This window comes from Molossus molossus, unplaced genomic scaffold (assembly GCF_014108415.1).
Source record: "Molossus molossus isolate mMolMol1 unplaced genomic scaffold, mMolMol1.p scaffold_m16_p_8, whole genome shotgun sequence".
NCBI lineage: Eukaryota > Metazoa > Chordata > Mammalia > Chiroptera > Molossidae > Molossus > Molossus molossus.
The window spans coordinates 48570645-48591035 of NW_023425402.1; the positions used below are offsets into that span (position 1 = coordinate 48570645).

General features: G+C 40.6%; 1 protein-coding gene and 1 pseudogene across 1 annotated transcript in view; one reads left to right on the forward strand and one right to left on the reverse strand.

The window, feature by feature from the left end:
* PDSS2 (decaprenyl diphosphate synthase subunit 2) overlaps window positions 1-20391 on the forward strand; it is a 261210-nt gene that overhangs the window by 196313 nt on the left and 44506 nt on the right. The window contains exons 5-6 of the mRNA XM_036249222.1: window positions 16691-16864; window positions 17779-17910. Coding sequence (XP_036105115.1) covers window positions 16691-16864; window positions 17779-17910 — 306 coding nt within the window. The remainder of the gene's footprint in view (window positions 1-16690; window positions 16865-17778; window positions 17911-20391) is intronic.
* On the reverse strand, window positions 12503-14880 carry LOC118621252 (annotated as a pseudogene).

The window sequence follows — 20391 nt, forward strand, 5'->3', positions numbered from 1 at the left end:
ATTTTATCTTTTTCTTCAAAAAGACCCTTCATCGCCCTGGCCGGTTTGGCTCAGCGGTTAGAGCGTCCGCCTGCGGTCCGGAGAGACCCGGGTTCGGTTCCCGCTAAGGGCATGTACCTCGGTTGCAGTTTGTCCCCGGACCTGGTTGGTCATGCAGGTGGCAGCCACTCGATGTGTCCCTTTCACATTGATGTTTCCCTCTCTCTCTCTTCCTCTCTCTCCCTCCCACTCTGTCTGTATAAAAAAAAAAATTTAAAAAAAAGACCCTTCATCATTTCATATAATAACGGTTTGGTGGTGATGAACTTTAACTTTTTCTTATCTGGGAAACTCTTTATATGGCCGTCAATTCTAAATGACAGCTTTGCAGGATAGAGTAATCTTGGTTGTAGGTTCTTGCTTTTCATCACTCTGAATATTTCTTGCCACTCCCTTCTGGCCTGCAAAGTTTCTTTTGAGAAATCAGCTGACAGCCTTATGGGAACTCCCTTGTAGGTAACTAACTGCTTTTTTGTTGCTGTTTTTAAGATTCTCTCTTTGTCTTGAAGGTTTTGCATTTTGATGATGATGTGTCTTGGTGTGGGCCTCTTGGGGTTCATCTTGTTTGGGACTCTCTGTGCTTCCTGGACTTGTATGTCTGTTTCCTTCACCAAGTTAGGGACGTTATTGTTTTAAATAAGTTTTCGATTTTTTGTTCTCTCTCTTCTCCTTCTGGCACCCCCAAGATGCGAATGTTGGCACGCTTGAAGTTGTCCCAGAGGCTCCTTACACTATCCTTATTTTTATGGATTCTTTTTTCTTTTTGCCATTCTGATTGGATGTTTTTTGCTTCCTTAGATTCCAAATCGATGGTTTGCTTCTTGGCTTTACCTACTCTACTACTGAATCTGTGTAAATTATTCTTTATTTCAGTTAGTGCCTCCTTCATTTCTGACTGTGCATCCTTCATTTCTGACTCTTGAGGCCCTCACTAAGTTCGCTGAGGTTCTCACTAATTTCATTGAACATCCTTATAAGCAGTATTTTGAACTCAGCATCTGTTAGGTTGCTTATCTCCATTTCGCTTAGTTCTTTTCCTGGGGTTTTGTTCTGTTCTTTCATTTGGAACCTGTTTCTTTGTCCCTCATTTTGGCTACCTCCCTGTGTTTGTTTCTGTGTATTACTTGATGAGAGGTATGGGGCTATCTGAGAACAGATGCTGTTTGTTTGAAAGAATTTAGGAAAACCTGAAGCAGGATCCAAGACAGGCCAATCCTATGGTTAAGCAAGTGGCAACAGCTTGGGTGGGCCTGAAAGTTGGGTGGGCGGGGCCTCAGGGAGTCACCGGAGCGGGGCTACCAGTGTGAGCCAGGTTGCTGGAGTCCCAGGTATGGCGGCTGTCTGCCGCCCCACGGAAGGGCTCACCAAAGGAACAAAGGCCTCTTACAGCACGTTTGTCCCCGAGAAAGCCCCCTCTCCAGCCCTTGCTCCAGTGCCAAACAGCTCAGTTCTTCCCTGTATGTCTCTGGCGCCCCTCGAGCTGCCTCCCCTCCGAGCTTAGAGGGAGAGAGTCCGATAAGTCCATGCGCAGGCCCTTTAGGGAGCTGCCTGGGGCTCCAGCCGCCTCAGCCTCCCTGAGCCTCAGTTCCCACTGGTTTTACAGCCAGAAGCCATGGGACTTCTCTTCCTGGCACTGGAATCCTGAGTGGGGCGTCTGGTGTGGGACAGGAACCCCTCAGTCCTCAGGGAGGACCTTCCCAGCCGAGGTGTCCTCCCGATTTTTATCCACCACACGTGGGTGTGGGACCAGCTTGTCCGCCTCCACCCCTCCTACCAGTCTTGATGTGGCTGCTGCTTTAATTCCGTAGTTGTAGGACTTCCATTCAGCTTGATTTCAGGCGGTTTTGAATGATGGTTATTCTGTAGTTTAGTTGTAGCTTTGATGTGGTAGTGGGAGGACGCGATACCGCATTTACCTATGCCACCATCTTGACTGGAAGTCCCCAAGACAAATTCTTTTACTCTCCTCTCATCACCTCCCGTCAAGTGATGAGGATCTGTGTCCCTTTCCCTTGAATCTCAGTGGGATTATGAGTGCCTCAGCCAACAGTGTGGTAGAAGTGATGCTTCCTGACTTCTCAGGCTGGGACTTAAAGGGTGTCTAGGAGAGCTCACTGTCGACACATTCCCTCCGTCTGCTGTCTCTCAGAACTTAGCCACCGTGCTGTGAGAAGCCAGGAGGAGAGACCATGGGTGCGCCAGTCAGCAGTCCCAGGTGGGCCCGATGGGTGGGTGGGTGGGTGAATAAGCCGTCTCACTGGAAGTGGATCCCTGGTCACTCAGTTGTTCAGCTCCAGCCCTTTGAATCGCCCTAGCTTTTCAGGTCTCCTCATCTGAAGGCCTAGACATCCTAAAACAGAGACAAACCATCTTTTCTGTTCCCTTTCTGAATTCCTAACCCACAGAATCCATGAGCATAATAAAATAGTTGTTGTATTATACCACTAAGTTTTGGGGTGGTTTCTTGTCCAGAGATAGATAACCAGAATATAGCTCTTTCCAACAAATTTTAAGGTAGTATGTTAATGTGATGGTTGTTAAGATCAAGTGAGAAGCTGTTGCAAGGAACAGTATAAATATACTTTCAAAACATCACTGATTGAATCCTAAGATTTATTAGAAGGTGCTTATATTAGCCAGCTCAGGCTGCCATAACAAAATGCCATAGACTATGTGGCTGAAACAACGGAAGTTTGTTTTGTCACCGTTCTGGAAGCTAGAAGTGCAAGACGAAGGTTCTGGACAATTTAGTTTCTGGTGCGAGCTCTCTTCCTGGCTTGTAGGTGGCCACCTTCTCACTGCGTGCTCACATGGTGGAGCCAGCAGAGCCAGCTCTCGGGTGCTTCTTAAAGGACACAAATCGGATTGGATCAGGACCCCACCATATGACTTCATTTAACCCTAATTACTCCCTTACTCTGAATGTGAGTGCACTGGCAGTTAGAGCTTCAACATATGAACTGGGTAGGGACATATGCATTCAGTGCATAGCCACAGTCAAGAGCAGTACCTTGTGTATGCCGTGCCCCCCCACACACACACACACACACACACAAACTGCAGCCTGGTTTTGCCCCAGGCCTACACCTTTTGCACGGCCCAAGATTCTGTCAGCTCTTGCCTGAGCTCCTCCAATAACCTCCTCCTTCATCTCCCTGTATACATCTCCCACCTTTTGGTCTTTTCCTTATACTACCAGGGATCTCAGAATGCTAATCTGATGCTGTTGTGCTACCACTTCAACCCCTAGAGACATCCCATCCCTCGGGATAAAGACCAAAACCCTGAAAGTGACCCAAAAGACCCTGCGTAGTCTGATGCCAGTCTGTCCCTCCAGCCTTGTCTTGTATCATTCTCCCCCTCACTGTCTGCATATCAGCCCCAGCAGCCTTCTTCGATTCCTCAGAGGTGCCATTCTCCTTTGTATATGCAGTCCTTGAAGCCTAGAACATACATCATCTTCTTTATGATATTTGTCTTTCCTATGTTAGCTCGAGTGTCACTTCCTCAGGATAACATAGTCAGAAGCCCCAGTCTCAGTCAGATTCATTTCCCCCATTGGAAGTATCTCAGTTTGAAGGTATGTATCTATTTGTGAGGTTATGGAATTGTCTGGCTTCCCCACTAGACTATAAGAACTATGATTGCAAAGACTCTCTGGTTTTGCTCACTGGCGTGAGCACCTAAAACAATACCTTGTACTTAGAAAATACTCAGTAAATCTTTAACAAATGAATAAGTGGAGGAAATACAAATGGTTAGTAAATGAAGTGACTCCCCATATTTAAATGAAATGCCACATTTTACCTGTTAACTTCACAAGTAAAATAATAATTCTATTTAGTGGCCAGACAGTCTCAAACTTGGCTGGTCCATGTGTACATCAGAAGACTCTATAAAACAACTTGCAGGGTGCTTTAAGAGACTAAACTGTTCAGGGCTGTTGACCCAGTGCTGTAATCATGGACTCCTTCTGTTGTAGCCAGCACCTCAGCTGGCCCTCGGTGAGCACCACCACCCGGGATTCCTTGTGTGGTCCCTTCCCACATCTGCAGAGTTGGTCTAGGTGATCAATAGCACACAACACAAATGGTGGCATGTCACCTCCAAGATTAGGTTATAAAAGATTTTGAAGCTTCCTTTTGGGGTATGCTTTGGCTCTCTATTGGATCATTTGCCAGCTACCATGTCATGTGACCAGCCCTGCGGAGCTGTCCATCCACGTGGCAAGGAACTGACACCTACTGCCAACAGCTTGAGTACAGATTCTCCAGTCCCTTTGTGTCGCTGTTGTTTTAAGATGCTAAGTTTCGCCCTGGCCAGTTTGGCTCAGCGGTTAGAGCGTCGGCCTGCGGTCTGGAGAGACCCGGGTTTGGTTCCCGCTAAGGGCACGTACTTCGGTTGCAGTTTGTCCCCGGCCCTGGTTGGTTGTGTGGGTGGCAGCCACTCGATGTGTCCCTTCACGTCGATGTTTCTGTCTGTCTCTCCCTTCCTCTCTCTCCCTCCCACTCTATCTGTACAAAAAATGGAAAAATATCCTCGGGTGAGGATAAAAAATAAAATAAAATAAAAATAAAAAAGATGCTAAGTTTCAGAGTAATTTATGTGGTGATGGATAACTAATATACCATCCTAAGGAAATTCTTCCTAAAGTATTTTAGTTTGTATAGACTTCATATAATATAAACATTTTTCATCTTAAGGAGTGAATTTATTGAAATGCTTTCAACTGCAAAAACAAAACAAAAAAAAACAGGCCAATTAAATGGATTTAACAGTAAGGGAATACATTTTACCCTAAACGTTCCGAGGTAGTCAGGCATCAGGACAGTTAATGTGACAATTCCATGATGCTATCAACTTTTTCTCTGTCTCTCTGCTCTGCCTCCTCATGTCCTGTTCATTGTCACGTTGGTGGCAGTTTGGCTACAGTAGTCTTGGATGTGTCTCACCAAAGCAGAGCAACGTCCAAAGAAAAAACTTGCCACTTCTACCTGGGTCTCTTTCTAGGAGCTCTCTGGTAGACTTACTTCCCTCATGTCTCATTGCCTAGAATAGAACCTGTGTATATTTCTAAATTAATCATGGGCAAGAACAGTGGCCACCTGGACAAAATAAGGAGGGAGAAGGAAATGGACCCTGGATTAGGGACTGTCATGTTCACAGTAGGAAACTGTCTTATTTCCCATTGTGAATTACGGATATTGCTTGTGCCCCTCAACCCCCACCAGCCACCACTGTGCCTTATCCTTGCTCACCTCGAATGTAGCACTTTACCCCTTAATACAGTGGTTCTCAACCTTCCTACTGCTGCAACCCTTTAATACAGTTCCTCATGTTGTATGTGGGCGTATCTGCACGTGGGCAGACCCACCTGGAGACGGATAGAGGAGCGGTGTCTCATTTCCTAAGACCATCAGAAATATGTGTTTTCCGATGGTCTTAAGTCACCACTGTGAAAGGGTGGTTCTACCCCCAAAGGGGTTGCGACCCACAGGTTGAGAACCACTGCCTTAATGGCTCTTCTAGTTGCTGCCCCTCCAGTGTAAACTGTCTCTGGAGCAACCCATCTGACTTGCACGTGTAATCATATTTCCTGCTGAAAACAGTTTCCTAACACCTAGATGAGATCCAGCCTCTGGACCTCTTAACTACTTTACTAGTCCTGTCTTTCTTCGCCTACCTCTCCCCACTGTAGGCTTCAACAACATGGAACTAATATGGTTGCCCCAACGTCATCTCCTACCTTATCTTTCTGGCTAATTTCAGTTTATTATTTAGAACCAGACTTGGCCTTCATTAATCCTTCCTTGGTAGAATTAGTCACTCCCTTCTCTGTGCTGTAAGCGTAGCTCTCCTTTCACATACCAAACTACGTCCTGACTATTTACTGTGTTTCTCCCCTGCTGAACTTCTACTAAAGGTCAAGGAGTAATGCCTAATTATAAGGAGTAATATGCACAGTGCTTGGCATGTAGTAGGCGCACACACACAATCAATTGAACTGCATCTACTTTTACACAGTATGTCAAGTACCAGCATACACAGTGTTTCAAAGCAAGCCAAGTTTCTTTTTGGTGCTGTTCAGTTTGTTCTTCTCAAAGAATTAGTATTCCTGCTGCTTCTACTGTACAACCCATCTGAAGACTGTCTGCTGCCCTCTAGCTGTTGAAAGCTTGCCCCATCCTAAGGATACCCCTGCTAGAGGATTTGTGCTATAAAACGGTCTTCCCTTCTTCATCCTGACCCCTCTTCAGCATGGTCGTTCCCATGCATCTCAGCAGGAGCTGACTAGTGGGGAGGGTCGGAAGGGGTTGGCTGGCCATACTAGACCAATGAGTTACTGGTTTTTAAATTCCCTCACAACCCTTCTCTCTAATTTGTCAGTAAAATTTTAATAGCTTTATTTATTGTATAGAAGCACTTTTAAAAACAGACTTTAGTTATGTACATTTATCAAATCTTACCAGTTTTTTTCTCCATGATTTACATAGATGTAAAGTTTTCATATACCTACTTTACTCTCTCCAACGTGATTGCATTATAAATCTGAGCAAATTATTTCATCCTATTAGCTGATGCTATTAAAATAGTATTCTTTTTTTCCTTCCTTAAGATTCCTGAAAAAATACTTAGGATATCTGCTATGTGTAATTTTGTTATTTATATGCTTTAGACTCTTGGATCTCTTCAATGGATGTTATTAAAGACTGAAGTGACAGGTTTAAAATGCTTTTTGTTTTTTTTGTTTTTTTTATCCTCACCAGAGGACATTTTTCCATTTTTTGTTCAGGTAGAGTGGGAGGGAGAGAGAGGAACAGAGAGAGATAGAGAAACATCGATGTGAAAGGAACACATCGAGTGGCTGCCACCCGCACGACCGACCAGGGCCGGGGACAAACTGCAACCGAGGTACGCGCCCTTAGCGGGAACCGAACCCGGGTCTCTCTGGACCGCAGGCCGACGCTCTAACCGCTGAGCCAAACCGGCCAGGGCTAAAATGCTTTTTGGATACACAGATGAAACATATAATTTACTCCTAAATACAACCTACTTTTTAAAATAGAATTTTTATATGTTTTTATTTTTTTAGAGAGAGAAGAAGGGAGAGAAAGACAGAAATATTGATGTGAGAGAGAAACATCAATTGACTGCCTCCTGCACTCCCTTTAGTGGGGATCGAGCCTGTAACCCCAGGCGTATGCCCTGACTGGGAATTGAACTAGGACCTCTCAGTCCATGGGCCACACTAGCTGGGCAATACAACCTACTTTTTATTTATTTTATTTTATTTTTTCTCACAACCTACTTTTTAAACTATAAGATATTTTGCATGTGTTTCTATTATGTATTAAGCAAGTAGAATCCAGTTGCTATACATCTGAGACCCATGTCTGCCGTTTACTAATGTCTCATCATAGTCAAAATACAGTCTTTAAATTTTCTTACCTATTAAATGGGAATAATGATAATTGAATTTTTGAGAGGTAATATAATAATGAATGTGAAAGTGTCATTATATAGTTAGCTCCCAGGAAATAGACTCTATTCTCTGCCATGTTGTCTTCTCACCCCTAAATTTAGAAGGTCTTTATTGAAAATTTCTTAAACTTGACTTTTTTTTTTTTTTTTTAAATAAGGCTAGTAAACTGTTTGGCTCTTATTTAACTTCTCAAAATAGCTGAAAAGGGCAATTCAAAGCAAACATTTAAACAGGTCTGATGTGGCATTAAAGGGATCTGATCTCTTATCAAATTCAAATTTATGCTCTATTTATAAAGATAGGGGCTCAAAGTATGAATCTGAAGTAGGAAGCATGAGAACAGGAAATATTTGCATACCTTCTTTAAAGTTCTTTTAATTCAACAGGTAGTTAGTTTCTTGGTTTTCTAAACCCTTCTGCTATGGCAGGTTCTAGTTGGGACTTTGACATCTCCTGGGTCAGTTAGTTTGCCCTTTTCCTGTGGCCATGGACCAGACCTTTAATCTCGAGCAGCCACTTTTACAAACACACTTTGGTGTCATGCGAATAGGTATGTACAAATGTATCATTACTGTTGAAAAAGCAGCTCAAAGTACACATCCCCCGGACATCGCACTAGCAGAACAGCATATTATATGTGAGCAAATCCACTGGTGCCACTGTCTCGGGCAAACACTGTCTTGCAAGCTTCAGGATTTTTTCCTGTGTGTTTCTGAACCAGCCTTACTTGAGCAAAAAGGTCATGCGACACTGAATGAGACCTACATTTTCCAAATTAATGTACTTATGTCTGACAGTCATTCCATAGATATGTTGGTATACATTTACCTTTCTGAAAAAAAGAGAATCCCACCAAAAATAAATATCTACTGAATGTATCTTCCTTTTATATATAATAAATACTCAGTAAAAATTGCACATATGTCATTTGATGCTCTGAGTCTGTCTCAATCTCATTTACCCTGATAGCACTCATTCATTTCACACCAAAAATATACATCTGGTATCTGAAGATGCTGATTTGGATGTGATTAGCAAACAAATTTCATGTATTTTACAATTGTACATTAACTTTTTCTTTGTAATAGAGCATGCTCTCTTAGTGTGTGTATGTATGTGTATGTGTGTGTGTGTATGTATATATATATATATATATATATATATATATATATATATATATAATGGCAAGCTGATGAAAATTAATGGAGCGACTGTTTCATTTGTAACCAAGTTCACAATAAGTAATAATTTAATGTTCAAATAATAGAATTTCTGACTAACTTAGGAACAGAATTATTCACTTGTGACCTGATTAACTTATGGTAGCAGATTTCAACAGACAATTAATTGTTTCTTGGTTATCTGAATTTTCTAACTTTTTTCAGTGATCATGTATTACATAATTAAAAGTATAGAAATGATGAATAATAAGATGTCTTCATCACAATAAGGAAAATATAATGAACAAAACTAATCTTTGATCATTGGATATCCTTGAAGAATTATTCTAAAATAGAACTGCTGGCAGTGAAATGGCACCAGAATGTTACTGGCGATTGGACCTCAGTTCAGCCACCTCCATACTTGAGTTCTGGCTAAGAAAGAATTCAGAGCCAAGACTCAAACTATAAGAGAAAGTTTATTTAGAGAGTCACAGAGGTAGAAGAAATGAGTCATAGAAGAAAAGGGCTCAGGAAACAAGTTACAGAGGCAAAAGAAGGGCCCTTGGAGCTTAGGAGAAAAAGAGGCAAGGAAGAGGTGCCTGGGGGAAGGTGCCTGGGGGAAGGAGGTGGGCAAAGCACAGGTGTTTCCATGCAGAGAACTGCATTGGGTTCTTCCTCTTGAAGGCTTTCATCTGCACTCCAAAGGTGGGAGGGATTTTAGGGGAGGTCCCAGGAGAGGATCTAAAGGGAATATTCATTAACTTTCCAGGTCATGGTCTCCACTGATTGGTCTATTTCAGGGTAAGGGGTCATTAGTCATTGTAGCTGGTCCTGATGTCAGCCATGGCATCACCTGTCTGGTTTTGCCACTTTCTTTCATTTATTTATTTATTTTTTTTATCCTCATCGGAGGACATTTTTCCATTTTTTGTTCAGGTAGAGTGGGAGGGAGAGAGAGGAACAGAGAGAGAGAGAGAGAGAGAGAAACATCGATGTGAAAGGGACACATCGAGTGGCTGCCACCCGCACAACCGACCAGGGCCGGGGACAAACTGCAACCGAGGTACGTGCCCTTAGCGGGAACCGAACCCGGGTCTCTCAGGACCGCAGGCCGACACTCTAACCGCTGAGCCAAACCGGCCAGGGCTGGTTTTGCCACTTTCTGGGCCTGGAGCTGAAACACAACTGAGACCTACATGTTATCCTTAGGGGTCAATGCTTAAGGGAGTGGACATGCAAAAGCCCACATGGGAGTTGCATGAGGCCACTCTTCTGCCCCTTGTTCCTCCTCCAAGGGGATCTCCCACATGACTAGTGACATACCAGGGGAGGACAGGTCAGGGGAGGGTCCAGTCCACATACCAGCGATATGAAAGGTCAGGGTGTCTAAACTGCATGACCAGCAATTTGTTAGGGGACATCCCAGTTTTTCCTGTTGCTAGGCACCTGGGGCTTTCTGCTCTGGTGACCTTCTGTATCTGGCCCATCATCCTTGCTCTGCTCATGCCTCTAATTGCCAACCACAGAACTGTACTGAGTCATCTATGTTTAGGACCACATATAGATAAAGATACAGAGATACACACATACCATTCCTGAACTGTGAGCTCCTGGAGGGTAGGCTGTGTACGATCTATATTGCTTCACAGACAACCTGACCCATAGTAGAACCAAAATAAATGTTTGTTATGCGGCTAAAGGAAGATAGCATACAAACCATAAAAGGTTAATTCAGAATTGTATAAATTTTTTTAATGTTCATTTAAGCACTTGAGACCAAGAAATGTAAAATTATACTCATTACCTTTTTTTCTTTCTGAACAACTTTAGTGAGATATATTCGACATCATAAAATTTACCCATTTTACCTATATAATTTAATGATTTTTAGTAACTTTATTGAGTCATTTAATCATCACCATAAATTGATTTTAGAACATTTTCAAACATGCCCCTAAAAGGTCCGTCATGGTCATTTTTAGTTTCTACCCCCAGCTGAGGCAACCACTAACCTACAATTCAGATAAATGGAATGTGCAGTAGTATGTGGTCCCCTGTGGCTGGCTCCTTTCACTTAGTCCTTTTTTTAAAATTTTTTTTAATCCTCACCCAAGGATATTTTTCCATTGATTTTTAGATAGAGTAGAAGGGAGAGAGGGAGAGAGAGAGAAACATTGATGTGAGAAGGCACATTGATTGGTTACCTCCTACTCAACACCAACCAGGGCCAAGAATCAAACCTACAGCGCAGGTACATTGGAATTGAACCTGTGACTCTTCCAGCCAGGGCTCACTTAGCTTCATACTTTTTTTTTTTAATCCTCATCTGAGGATATTTTTCCATTTATCTCAGACAGAGTGGGAGGGAGGGAGAGAGAGAAAGAGAGAGAGAGAGAGACATAGAGAGACATTGATGTGAGACAGGCACATCGACTGGTTGCCTCCTGCATGACCCCGAGCAGGGCTGGGACAAACTGCAACCAAGGTACGTGCCCTTGACCGGAATAGAGCCTGTGACTCATTGGTCTGCAGGCCGATGCTCTAACCGCTGAGCCAAACGAACCAGGGCAAGTTAATACTTTTATGGTTCATCCATGGCATAGCATTTGTCAGCAATTTTTTCCTTTTTATTGCTGAATAGCATTCCATTATATGGATATATCTACTCATTAACCTTTAAAATGTTTTAATGAACACACAACTACTTAATAAACACAACAGATACAGTCTATTCGTTTAGCAAACATTTGACAAAAATTAAAGATGGCCTAAGTAATTAAAAATATAAAAATGACTAAAATCCATATCCAGCCCTCAAGGAAGCAGACAAAGAAGAAATCATACAATTCAGACAGAATTAAGTGCTATGTTGAAATATAAGGTAATGTTAGCCTAAAGAGGAAAATATTTGTGGCAGTATTTGAGAATGCTCCTCAAAGAAGTGATATTTGAATGGGATACATTCAGTTTAGTGGGCAGAGAGTGGGAGATGCTACTCCCTTTGAAAGGAATGATATTTTTAAATTCACACAAGTATGAAAATACGTATGTTTTTCAAGAATCAGCAAATTGTCCTGTGTTGCTAAAATTCAGGCCTCAAAGGGGATGTTTGGGGCAGGAGATGGAACCAGAAGTATTGCCTGGTATCGAAAAGGAGGGCCTTGGAAGCTGTACTGTAGAGTTCACCTTGCTTCTCTGGGTGGTAGGGAAGCGTTCAGGGAGCACTATTTCAGTCCTTTATCATATCCAGTGTAGGAAGGATAGAGGGAGGTGGAAGGGAAAGAGAAAGACACCAAAAGAAAGATAGAGATTCAGCAAGTGTTTATTGCACGCCTAATGCACTCTGTTGGGTACTGATGGCTCAGAGAGGGCAAAACAAAGTCCTTGCTTTCCTGGAGCTGGCATTCTAGTCAGGGGGCAAGCAGTAAAACATCAGACAAATAACCATGTCAGGGGGCCAGTAGTATCAATGTTTAAAGCATGGTAAAGAGAGGGCAAGTGATGGGTAGGGATGTGGAATTGAAATTTGATTACAGACCAAAAAACAATGAGAACTGAAGCCGTGCAAACGCCTGGGGGTGGGGGTGGGGCGGAATGGAGCAGTAGCAAGTGCAGAGGCCTCAAGGAGAATCACGCCTGGGGCGCCTGGGAAACAGCTCGAAGGCAGTGTGGTTCTGTCTGGCTTATGGTTTGTTTGTTTTCCACTTTTAGTTTTTAAATTTTAAAAATCTTTAAAGTAAATATATATTTGAACATTATAATTCAACTGGTCTAATTATTTTCATATTCTTTTAAAAGAACATTTATAATTGGTACTCTAAATTGGGTTAAATAAATCACTCAGTTTTATCTTTTGAAGTGTTTTCCAAATAGGACTTTGCTCAATGATGTAAGTTTTAGTTGTTATCATCCTGTATGTAGCAGATGCAGTCTATGTATAGTTTGGAGGTGATCTGAGCTATCCTGCACAGAAGATTAATAGCATTCACTGTGTTGTGTAGTGGAAGTGTCTGTAAGTTACTGCCCAGGAGTCACTGCTGACTCCTGAACATCAGTTTCCATTCCTCGGACCCATGGAGGGCAGCAGACAGAACCAAAAATCTATTTTAGTGAATGTTAATAAACTTTTCAGTTTTGCCTAGGAATATTTCTTCAGCTGACATAAAGCATTCTTTAGTATCTATCAATAAAAATGCAACTCCAGTAAGAGAAAATGTAATTGATTCATTTTCCGCTGGATTTGAATACCGAACCTTGTGCCCTCAATTTTCTAGGACAGTTGCAACTTCACAAGTCTTAACGGATGAGCTAATAATAATGGTGGTTGTCCTGGCTTATGTTTTTAAATTATCACCCTGGCAGCTGAGTAAACAGTAGACTGTAACCTTGTATGTATTTTATTTCACGTGTGTATGGGCTTATATGTAGAATTCATTTCTGGAAGTAGGATTGCTGGGTCACAGGGCAAATACATTTGTAATTATGATAGCTATTGGGAAACTTCTGTCCCGCCTCCACAGCCACCAGCCATGTTTGAGGGGCCTATTTAGCTTCACCAACACTAAGAGTGAAACTTTGGGAAGGTGGAAAGTTTTTTCCATGGTCAGAAGCCCCCAAATTAAGTTGCAATCCTTCTGGGGCTCAAGGGAAGAATACATTTCCTTCCCTTTCTATTTTCCACCTTCATCCCATGGCTTTGGCCCTCTCCTTCATCTTCAAGTTCACCCGCATAGCATCTTCCAATCTCTCTCCTTCTGTTGTCACCTTTCCTGACTCAGACCCTGCTGCCTCCCTCTTATGAGGGTCCTTCTGATTAGAGTAAACCCACTGAGTTCATCTGGTATAATTCCTCCAGCTCAAAATTCTGAACTTAATCATAACTTCAAAGCCCCCTTTGCCATGTAAGGTAACATTCACAGGTTCCAGGGGTTAAGATGTGGACATCTGCCCAGCTGGTGTGGCTCAGTGGATTGCGTGTCGTCCCATGGACTGAGAGGTTCCGGTTTAATTCCCAATCAGGGGGCGTGCAGGAGGCGGCGGAACGATGGTTCTCTCTCACATCGATGTTTCTACCTCTCTCTCTCCCTTCTTCTCTCTCTCTAAAAAAAAAAAAAAAAGATGTGGACATCTTTGTGGGGGGCCTCTTATTAACTGACCACCATCTGTCTGTGATAGGAAATGAAAATACTTTTCCATTCTGTCTTTTGTCTACTAACACTGTCTTTGGTTTTGTGGTTGGTTCTTTTGCATTTGTTTTAGCCGTTTGGAGTTTATCCTGGTAAATGATGTGAAATGCAGAGCAGTCTATTTTTCCAGATAGCTATTCAGTTATACCAGCACTATTTACTGAAAAGCCCGGCGTTTCTCTAAAATATAGGGAAATTCCTGTATATAAATTTGATTGATTTCTGGATTGTCTGTTTTGTTTCATTATTAGTCTGTTTTAAGAGTACACTATTTTTTCAATTACTGAGGCTTTTTATAGTATGTTATAATATCTGGCAGGGCCAGACATCCATAACCCCCTGCCCCAGTGGTGGGTTTTTGTTTTTTTTTCCTGCAGTTTTTCTGTCTTGTCGGTTTTTTCCCACATGAATTTGACAATCAGCTTGCCTGGTGCAAGGGGTAGGGTAAGAGGGTTAGTTTTATTGAAGTAACTTTAAGAAGTTGGATCTTACTATTTTAAAACATATATGTCTTTATATTCATTCAAGTTACTTTTATTCCTTCAGTAGTATTTTAACATTTTCTTCATAGCAATTTTGTATATTTCTAAGTTTATTCCCAGCTTTTTTATCTTTCTTTTCATAGCTGTAATAGAAGAAAAGACCTTATTTATACTACTTTCTGATTAGTTTCTGTGTATGAAAGCTATGGTTAATACATTTATTATATTAATTATAAATTAATTTTATATGTTGCTTACTGAATTATTTTCTTGTTTGTAATCATTTTTGGTTGTCTCTTATTTTTTTCCCAATATACAGGTATGTTGGCTTCAAAGAATGATAAACTCCTAATTTTTATACATCTGTCATTTTTCTGCCTCTTCCATTACATTGTGAAAGGCAGTGGTGGTATGGGTATCCCTGTCTTATTACTGATTTTAGGAAGAATGGCTCATGTATTTCCCTGAAGTAGTTGCTGATTATTTTGGCATGTGTACCCACATACATGCACACACATACCTGTCATATTGAAGAAATGCACATCTGTTCCTATTTTATTTGTGTTTTTATTCCTTATCAAGAATAGGTGTTGAATTTTGTCATCTGCCTCTTTAGTATCTATGGAAAGATAATGGTTTTAATCTTAGGTTTATTAATATAATATATTAACTTTGCACATCCTAAAATAACATTCTCAGATTTCTGATATTAAATGTTTGGATTTATGCCTAATGCTTGTAAAGCAGATCTTAATTTTATACACTGTTTCTCCTTTGTGTAACTTTTCTGATTATTAGAGAATGCCGTGTTACATATTTGCAACTGTTGTTATAAGTGGAACTCTGTTTTTGTTTAAAGGCTTTATAAACTAAGCCAAAGATTTGATCTGATCAGTCGGCTAAAGATTCCCTTCAGCATGGTGAAAGAGGTGGGGCTAAATCTGAGCTGACCTAATAATGGTTCCTTTTAAAGTTTTCTTATTATTTGTTATTTCGTCCTCAAATAATGGTGAAAGAAGGATTACAGTATGAACAGCAGGAAGTAAAGTGTTTTGGCTAATTAATCCTTCTCGATGGATTCTAGTTAAAGGTTTCAAAGAAACACCAGAAAATAAACATTGTTTTATGTACTTACTTCATCATTCTGTCCTCAGAGAGCTCACTGCGCAGAGCAGAGCTGTCCAATAGGCTAGCCACTAGTTCCTGTACCTGTTGAGTACTTGGAATGTGGCTATTGATGTACTGTAAGTGTAAAATACACACTGATTTTGAAAACTTAGTATGAAAAAATAAAATATCACATTCATAATTTTATATTGATTATATATAGAAGTAATATTTGGGGTATATTGGGATAGATAAAATATAGCATTAAGATTTATTTCACCTTTTTTCCACTTTTTTAATGTATTGCCTAGCAAATTTTAAATTGCAGATGTGCCTTACATTATACATTTATTGGCCATCACTAAGTGTGTGTATACATACAGATACTACAATGATTTTCATCATCTAAAAGGATGAAATCAAATAAACTAGAGTTCTATCCTCCCTTATCACATTGTTTCTTCTTATGGGAATAAAGTTTGATGAATAATCTAATCTAACCATACTCCATTTTGATGGGTTGCTGCCTCTCTGATTTTTTTTTATATAACTGTTTACAAAAGAATGCAGTTTGTCCTGACTGGTTTGGCTCAGTGGTTTAAGTGTCTGCCTGCAGACCGAAGGGTCTCAGGTTCGATTCTAGTCAAGGGCATGTACCTGGGTTGCAGGTTCAATTCTCGGCCCCTGTCAGGTTCATGTGTGAGGCAACCAATCGATATCTCTCTTTCTCTCCCCGTCTCCCTGTCTCCCTCCCTTCCACTCTCTCTAAAAATCAATGGAAAAATGTCCTCAGGGGAGGATTAACAAAACAAACAAACAAAAAACACAGTTCTGTCATTATGTCTCTGACGTTTTCATATAAGTTAAAGGCAATAGGATTCTTGTATTTTGAAATACTAGCACTTAAGAACTGGTATGAATATAGAAGGGAGTTAGAGGTCCTAATTTCTAATTTTGCTTTATTTTATAAATATATTTTCATAGAAGTCGCCAGCTGAAGATAAAAGTTGCTTCAGCTTTTTTTTTTTCATTCCCTACCCTGCCACCCTAAAAAAGGCAGTTCTCGCCTCCTTAGTTTTCTTTAGGTAGTTCAGCATCTCTTAGTTCTGTCTTGTTGCAATAGCATGAATGTTTTGGATAGTTTATATCTTAACTCTTATTCTTCTAAAACCAAAACAATTAAATTACTCCCCACACCTTTTTTGTTATGGCTTTTGTTGCATTTTTTAGGAAAATTATATCACAAATGACATTGGAATATCAACTTGGAAGGAGCAGACTTTTCTCTCCCATGGTGCCTTATTAGCAAAGAGCTGCCAAGCTGCAATGGAATTAGCAAAGCACGATGCTGAGGTTCAGGATATGGCGTTCCAGTATGGGAAGCACATGGCCATGAGTCACAAGGTATTTGCACACCCTTTCTCCTTTTCAGTACTTAAAGAACTAAAGTGATACACAAGAAACCTTTGGCCACTTAATAAGCATTTAGATCTCAAAAAAATGTTTAATGTGTGTTTGAAACTTATCAGTCTTAGGCAGTGATTGGTATATAAACAGTGTGATTGGTGGATAGTGTATAATTTTGACAGAAAGCTACAGCTTACTTTAACCATATTTGTGATGTTTGTCTTACCAGCTAAAAGGGTTCTTAAAAGAACTCTTGCAATTATTAAATAACATGTAATGTTACCATTTATAGAATAGAAAAATATCTTCACTTTTATTACAGTTCCATTATAGTTCCTCATGTAAAACAGATTGTGAAAAGTTAATGAAATTTGGAAATACATTGAATAAAATTGAAAGCTTTAATTCTAATAGATGATCCTTTTGAATGGGCATATTGAAATATAAAATGCCCTAAGATTAGTTGTTATATTGTTTTCTATGTGTATATGGAACTGTAAGTTTTCATTTAATATAGATATACCTTAGGTGTTACTTAAATAGCTCATAGGAGGGGGAAATATATTAATATAAATGGAATATATACAGATTTTAAAATATATTTAATTAAATCTTAGGTTAGTTTGTTAAGCAATTGTATTTATTAAATATTTTTGTAAACTCTTACCTTGAACTTAGAATATAATAAAGGTTTCTGCCAAATAAAAAAGGAATGCGTTAGAGAAAAACTATTTTTAAATATTTTAAAGATTATTGTTAATCATATAGTGTTCTTTGGCTTATTATAGGACATCTAAAACCTGCATTCATTAAGTTTGACTTTTCATTTTATTGCATAGTGCTTTTTGTATATGACCAAAGCATACTAGTGCCTGTGTTTCACTGATTTAACTCTTGACTGCTTCTTCTAGATAAATTCTGATCTCCAGCCTTTTATTAAAGAAAAAACCAGTGACTCCATGACTTTTAATCTGAACTCAGCCCCTGTCGTCTTACATCAGGAGATTCTTGGAAGAGATTTGTGGATTAGACAGATTGGCGAGGTAAATGAAATCACTCCTATTTTAGATGCCAGTAGTATTAGCTGATTTTACAACATAACTTTATTTTATGCTGATCTAAGACATCAGCCATATAGATCAGCCATATAAGGGCTTAATCATGTAACAGGTAAAAGTTTTGCTTTATAACCTACATTATGAGGTAAACTGTTAGTTACAAGTTAGAAATTGCGATGCTGTGTTTGTTATTATCTGAGTTCTTAGAATACTGCAACACAAAACTAGTGCCTGTGGTGAATACTAATGAACTCAGATGATTTTTTTATTTTCTAAAGGCTTTCGAAAATTGGGCTGTGGTAATAGCACCACCCTTTAACTGACGGCAATTTTCCATCTGTAGACTCTAGCACAAGCTGCAGAATTCCAGGAGGTCCGTCTGTCAGCTCATTGGGTTATTTTAAAACAATCGTGGAGAATATTCGAGTTCTGAGGCATTTTCATAGGGGGGAATCATGGTTAAGTGGGAGGGGTACAAGGGGCTTAAAGCGTCTAAATTTCCCTCTTTTGGGTTTGGGGAAGTTGTGGTGATGAAAATAAACTTTTTTTGGTTTTTGTTTAATCCAGAAACTCTAGTACAAAAGCTCTTGCCCTTTTACCCAAAGCTTCATGTAATTTATTTAGCTTCGTGGATCTGATTGACCGGGTTAATCTGAGACTGACATGGGGAAGGAGCCAGGCACAGGTGAGGCTGGCCACCATACTTAAAGCAGAGAGGTCCTAAGTGATATCTGCATCAGAAAGATACGATTTTTGCTCACCTACCCCTCTTCTCTTACTGGCTCTCAAAATGCTATTAGCCATCTTAAAATCTCTCATATTCACCAGGTAGAAAACAACAGGATTCCTTTCTGGGCAAACTGTCAAACCCAGGCCAAAAGACCTACAGATGTGAATGATTGAGGCTCCCCCAGTAAACGTGCCATGTTCCTGACACTAGTGGATAAGCCTCAAAGAATCCAAATGCAGTACAATAGGTACGAGAGGACCCTGGGCATTTGAGTAAAGCCTCTGCTATAAAAAAAAAGAGTCAAGGCTCTTCCCTTTCCGATCCGTCATCTGTGGTGGAATCGCCGCCAAGACGCAGGTTTTCCTGAACACCCTATGGGGAAGACCGTCACTCTCCAGGTTGAACCCTCGGATACAACACAAAATGTAGAGGCCAGGATCCAGGATAAGGAAGGACTTCCTCCTGACCAGCAAAGACTGGCCTGTGCTGGCGAGCAAGCGGAAGATGGACGGACTTTATCCGACTACAACATCCAAGGAGTCCACTCTTCGCCTTGTGTTGAGACTTTGTGGCGGTGCTAAGAAAAGGAAGAAGTCTTACACCACTTCCAAGAAGAAGAAGCATAAGTGAAAGAAGGTTAAGCTGGCTGTCCTGAAGTCCTACAAAAGGTGGATGGGATGAGAATGGCAAAACCAGTCGCCCTGGTCGGGAGTGCCCTTCAGGTGAATGTGGTGCTGGAGTTTCTCTGGCAGCCGCTTTGACAGACACTGTTGTGGCAAATGTCTGACCTATTGCTTCAACAAACCTCAAGACAAGTAATTGTATATGGGTTAATAAAAGACAGAAACTAACATTTAAAAAAACAAAAAGAACGAGTCGAATGCAGACTGATAAAAAGAGGGAACTTAAAAGAAACAAAGATAGTGCAAAAAAGGAAGCACTATAATCAATATACTGAGGAGATAAGATATTAAATCCGTGAAATAAGAGCAGGTGCTATCTTTAAAAAAGGACAACTCAAGACTTAGAAATCAGAATTAAAAGAAAAGGAATATTCTAATAATTAAAGGACCTGAGCCTCCAAATTGAACTGGTGCCCTAAATAATGAATTTTAAAAGACCCACATCACACAGTGGGGATAAAGAAGATAGCCTAATACTTACAGAAAGAAAAAGAAAACCCTACTTGCAAAGGATCAAGACTCAGAATGGGGCCCTGGCCCTGTGGTTCAGTTGGTTAGAGCACCGTCCCAACACACTACGGTTGTGGGTTCACTTCCGGTCAGGGACTTAAAAAAAAAGCATCAGAATGGCCATAGTAGTGACACTGAAAGCTTCCAGACGATGGAGTTTACGTCAGCATTCAAAGAGACACTTCTTGCCGAATTAGAATTTTATGCCAACCATGTTATAGTGTGACGTTAAATAAAGACTATTTATTTATTTATTTATTTTTATCCTCACCCGAGGACATTTTTTCATTTTTTGTTCAGATAGAGCGGGAGGGAGAGAGAGGAAGAGAAAGAGAGAGAGAGAGAAACATCGATGTGAAAGGGACATATCGAGTGGCTGCCACCTGCACGACCCAACCAGGGCCGGGAACAAACTGCAACCGAGGTACATGCCCTTAGCGGGAACCGAACCTGGGTCTCTCTGGACCGCAGGCCAACACTCTAACCGCTGAGCCAAACTGGCCAGGGCAAATAAAGACAATTTAAAACAGATAAACAAAGTCT